Source organism: Lactuca saligna, chromosome 1 (genome assembly GCF_052625555.1).
Source record: "Lactuca saligna cultivar CGN05327 chromosome 1, ASM5262555v1, whole genome shotgun sequence".
Lineage (NCBI taxonomy): Eukaryota > Viridiplantae > Streptophyta > Magnoliopsida > Asterales > Asteraceae > Lactuca > Lactuca saligna.
Genome location: NC_136417.1, coordinates 42,041,684 through 42,047,080, shown reverse-complemented (window position 1 = coordinate 42,047,080; position 5,397 = coordinate 42,041,684). Strand labels below are relative to the sequence as shown.

The 5,397-nt window shown below is 32.4% G+C and overlaps 1 protein-coding gene across 1 annotated transcript; it reads right to left on the bottom strand.

Annotated features, from left to right (window-relative positions):
- Positions 1 to 624: 624 nt before the first annotated feature.
- LOS4 (P-loop containing nucleoside triphosphate hydrolases superfamily protein) lies at positions 625 to 3,120 on the bottom strand. The gene is made up of 8 exons (XM_078982490.1): positions 2,788 to 3,120; positions 2,394 to 2,687; positions 2,005 to 2,232; positions 1,846 to 1,911; positions 1,326 to 1,742; positions 1,117 to 1,228; positions 940 to 1,025; positions 625 to 859 (listed from the first exon to the last, which is right to left on the bottom strand). Exons 1-8 carry the CDS (start codon positions 3,049 to 3,051, stop codon positions 797 to 799), a joined length of 1,530 nt encoding a protein of 509 aa, XP_078838616.1. The 5' UTR covers positions 3,052 to 3,120; the 3' UTR covers positions 625 to 796.
- Between the last annotated feature and the right edge of the window lie 2,277 nt (positions 3,121 to 5,397).

Below are 5,397 nucleotides of genomic sequence, written 5' to 3'. Positions count from 1 at the left end.
AAACTACATTTTATTTTTAAACTAAAAGGACTCGATCTAAATCAACTTCTCAAAGATGGAATAAAACATGAGAGATTGTATTGTAGCTAAGCGAGGCTTTCTTATGTGTTTTGCTTTACAGTTGACATGGTCAAAGATAAAACCTCTGAATCGGTGTTCTCGAAATTATTGTTAGTTATCCAAGCTTATGCTTGAGAAAAGGTAAAACCTCTGAAAGGGTATTAGATACAAACCAAGTGAATTACTAAAATACCCCTCAAAACAAAGAAACTAATGCCTTTCTACCACACCATTTATTCTTGTTGTATTGTTTATTTTGGGGAGAATGGTAAAAGATCTATAATAATCAAAGTACATGTTTTTATATTAAACGGATATGATTTTGTGTGCATATGATATAAACTAGTGTCCATTTTTTATATAAGATCATCATTTTATTTGTAGGTATAACTTCATATGGTATTTAAAAGATATATTTATCTGGCATTGTAATGTGAGGCTTAAACATATTGCTAGTAAAAATATTTCAAAAAATAAGAGGCTCGTAAATATGTCTTGTTTCCAAATAAGAAAAGAAATCCATTTGAAGAAGATCCACAATCCTCAAAAGTGAAAAACTATGAATACATCAAAATCACCACTGCAATATAACTAAATATTCCAAATTAAATCTTCTCATAACTCCCAATTTTTGTCACAAATATAAAATCCCAACCAAACAATACAAAAACCATTAAATGGCAGTTTAGTAAATAACTTAAACCAGCTTCAAATAAATGTCCAACATGTAAAATCTTTACATCAAACCAGCTTTCTTCAAAGCATCCTCAAACTGTTCATCATCTGTCCATGAGGTTACCTACAAAATGTATAAATCAAATTAACTACACATTCTCCAAACTATTTACAAATATTTCCATAATTTTTATTTATTTTTACCTCAGTAACATAATGGTTGAAATGTCTCTCAATTTTTTCCATGATCATGTTGTCCCTTTCACCACATAGCAAGTTGAATACAGCTCCTATTACATAACATTATAAAGTATTTATGTACTCATTTAATACCATTTCAAGTATTATAATTTTACAATATTAAAAAAAAAGTAAAATTACCTTTCCGCCCAAATCTCCCTGCTCTTCCAATCCGATGCAAGTACACTTCATGGTCAGGTTCAGATTGATGATCATGTCTTATAGGAAGATCATAATTAACCACCAAATTGACCTGATTAAAAAAAAAAAAGATATAATTATATATAAATTATAAAGGAAAAAAGAACACAAAAGATAAAAGCAGGGGTAGAATTGTAATTTTACAAAACCTGTGCTTGATCAAACCCACGAGCAAGAACATCGGTTGATATCAAAACTTGAGTCAATCCATCTTTGAATTCTTTAACAATTTTATCTCTATCTTCTTGTGTAAGAGCACCTTGAATTGTTGTTACTTCATAACCATAGCCAGAAAGTGCATCATGCAACATTCCAGCACTTTTTCTTGTTTTAACAAAAATAATTGTTTGTCCCACTTTTTGCCCTAGCTCCATGATTTTGTCTTTAATTACCAAAATCTTTGAAAGTTCATCAGGTAGATTCACTTTATATTGTTTCACTGAATCCAATGACAGTTCTTCTTTCTTCACGAATAGTTGATTGTATTCTTGTTTGAAAAGATCTTTAACAATTTTTGATACAAAAGCCTTCACATTCTCATTGAAAGTAGCAGAAAACAATAGCACCTGTGCATTAAATGCTTCATGTATTATGTTACACCATTAAAAACAAATAATCCAATTGAATTTTAATGATTGTTCATCATTGTATCAAGTATCAACAACAAACCTGGCATTTAGGACTCCACCTCACGATTTCCTTCATTATTCTTACAGAATCTTCTTTAAAACCTCCCTAAAAGTAGAATAAACTACATGACATGAGTAATCACTAACTATAACAAAGCTCAAAAGCTAGATTGTTAAATAGTATTAATAACAGGATCACCTCTGCAAGCATATGATCTGCTTCATCAAACACAAGAATCTTTAGTTGAGAGGTACCCAGTTTCTTGGCTGCAATCCATTTGTTAATTGTACCAGGTGTGCCGATAATTACTTGTGCTGTAATTGGTGCTCTTTTGGAGATTGGCATGTAATTGGCTTTATCTGCAGGAAGACCTAATTCTGATGTTATGCCAGTAAACTTTCCCATCTTCAGTAGCACTTCCATATTCTGAATCATCATTAAGATATAATGAAATCAGTAAGTATCTAGATAGACTCTCAGATTCAAGAGGCAGGAAGCTGTTGAAAAATAAAAATATCTATGGATCTGTATCGTTTTTATAATCTGGATATAAGAGGAGGAAGCAAGAACTTGAAGTTTAGAGTAACCTGGATTGCCAATTCTCTGGTTGGGCATATACACAGTGCCTGAGGAACGCCTAGCTTTGGATCAACGCGACTCAACATACCGAGCACGAAACAAGTTGTTTTCCCAGAACCATTGTGTGCCTGAGCAATCAGATTCTTGAAAGGTGGAGTTAGAATCATCGGCAAGCTAATTGATTGGATCTTACTCGGTCTCTCAAACTTCATCTCCACGTATAGTCCTTTCAATAACTCCGGTGAAAGGTTTAAATCCTCGAATCTCACGGCAGATGTATACGGTGTTTCTCCGGAGGTAACCTAAAATCAATTTAAAAACCCTAGCTTAATAAAGTAAATTTAATTAGAACTGGAATCGGATAAAGAAAAATATGAATATGAAGGAGTGTGTTTGTTTTACAGCTTGAATGTTGGCATCTTCAGGATCATCAAGGAAGTTGTTAACTTTTTTGGACTCATCGATGGCGAGAGAGTCCAGTACAATTCCGTCGGTGGCAGAGGAAGTGGATGTTGCTTCGGGCTCCTCTACAACGTCGTCGGGCTCGTCAGCCCATCTTCCGACAACGGTAGTTTTGGTGATCGGAGAGGCTTCGGTGGTGGTGGAGGAGGCGGTGGCGGTGGCGGTAGCGGTAGCGGTAGCGGCGGTGGACGCAGTGTCGCTCATGGTGGGGTTCAGTTGACTGTAATTGTTATTTGCGATATGTGAAATCGATTTGAGAAAAGAGGTTTATACATATGCGGAAGGTTGTTCAAGTATGGTGAGGATATGTGGCTTTTTTTTTTTCTTTTCTTTTGTTAGATTTTATATTTATACCGAGAGAAAATAAATATTTTTTACTGTTTGTTTTTATCATTATTTATTTACCAGATCAACATAAATACTAAAAATCAATAAAAAAGATTAAATAATTACAAATAAGAATTAGTGGATTCCATACCTATACATAACCTAAATATTGGGTTAATTTGAAAAAACATAGGTATGAGACTATATCTCATCATCAACTCCATAAAATGTTTACATAACCTAAATATTGGGTTAATTTGAAAAAACATAGGTGTGAGACTATATCTCATCATCAACTCCATAAAATGTTTACATTCCTTAAGTCGTTTAAAACTTCTTGGTACATTGCAATAAAAAAGTATATTTTTTCTAAACATCATATAGCTCAATATAAATCATAAGAAAAAACAACATGAATAAAAAATAATGATCTGAAACTTGTCAAAATCAAGTTATCTAAACTTATAACACAAGGCCTCCCATCTTTAAGGATACATTGCGATAATTCGTGAGTTTGAAGATCCTTAAACAACATTAAAGGGATAGTGGAAGCAAAAACTCAATCTATGAACAACCTATCTAATACAACTTTAATACACGAGTACTAATACCTTTTAGGGTTTTTAGAAACCATTCTTCGATTGATTGTTTGATGGGAGTTAAGAGTCCAACGTAGAACTCTTCGTTTGTAGTCGCTTCCAAATAACTCAGATCAACAACATCTGACAACAACTCATGCAATGAACACCATGAACGAAGCTCCAAAAATTCAAAACGGTTGGAACTTCAGGTACCACGTTGTCGCAATGAAGCCACCGTAACACGGCGTCACGATTTTGAAGGTGTTGGGAATGACAAGGTAGGATTGACTTTTCTCTAAGGGTTTGAGTGAAATTCATCATCATAATACTTCCGAGGATCCCTTTATTTATAGGGAATGATATATAACTCTAAGAGTAGGGGTGGCAAATCAGGTCATCGTGTCGTGTTTTTGTCTGACATGACACGGCACGATAATGTTTTATGTAAGACGAACAAGACACAACACGATGTCGTGTTTTTTTTTAACTAACACGAAAACGAACCGATTAAAAAACGACAAACACGACACGACACGACAAAGATAACATAATAAAAAATTAGTTTATTTAATTAATATTTAATCATACATAACACGGAAAACACGACAAACACGAAAAAAGCACGACAAATAAATGTTAATTGTATCAAATTTTAAACACGAACACGAAACAACACGACATCGTGTTTTTTACACTTAACACGAACACGACACGAACACAAATTTGAATTTTAATTTCGTCCCAATTTTGTTTCGTTTCGTGTATTTTTATCGTGTCGTGTCAACAATTGTCACCCCTATTTAAGAGACAATTATCTAGTCACCTAATAACTATCCATATAAATAGTAATTATCTGACTGCTTAAATTGTCTTATTTTATCTTCTAGTACATCCAGAAGTTCTAGATTTCATTTAATTAATTAAAGACTATTAATTACTTAACAAATCAAGTCCCTATAGTTTGTTTTATGTCATTTATTGCTTATTTTTATCCTAACATGTAACCCAAAAGGACCCTACTATTAATAATAATATTACCAAAGGTTATAAATGTGTTGTAACGATGGGCACCATTTTCCATCACTCCCACTTGCACAAGTTACCAACATTATATGGTCTAATATTCACTAGTAACGAGTAGAGAGTATACCATCAAATATATTCATCACTAGGTGAATACCCGCGCGTTGCGCGGAAAACACCTATATAGTTGAAGTCTTTACAAAAATATGTTTTTTTAAAATATAACAATAATGTTGTTTTTAAATTTGATATCATAATTAGAATATTAAATTGATATAATATATTGATTATTTTGAATTATATGATAATATATATATATATATATATATATATATATATATATATATATATATATATATATACACATCTATTATAACTGTATTATCTCAATATTTAGAACGACTTCTACATGCGAATTACACGTGAATAAAATGAAGTATAATATATGGTTTAATGTTATTTGTAGTTGTTATTATTGTTAATTAATTTTTGAGTAAATTACTGAAATCGTCCCTGTGGTTTGATTTTGTTGCGTTTTTCGTCCCTATGGTTTGGTAAAAAATGCATGTTTGGTCCCTAACTTTATGTATGTAAGGGATGAAAATGCAACAAAATCAAA

Coding starts and splice junctions, on each gene's coding strand:
- LOS4 (XM_078982490.1), bottom strand. CDS start 3,051: ATGAGCGACACTGCGTCCACCGCCGCTACCGCTACCGCTACCGCCACC. Junction 2,688..2,787: donor AAGATGCCAACATTCAAGCT/GTAAAACAAACA, acceptor AATTGATTTTAG/GTTACCTCCGGAGAAACACC. Junction 1,912..2,004: donor CAGATCATATGCTTGCAGAG/GTGATCCTGTTA, acceptor TTCTACTTTTAG/GGAGGTTTTAAAGAAGATTC.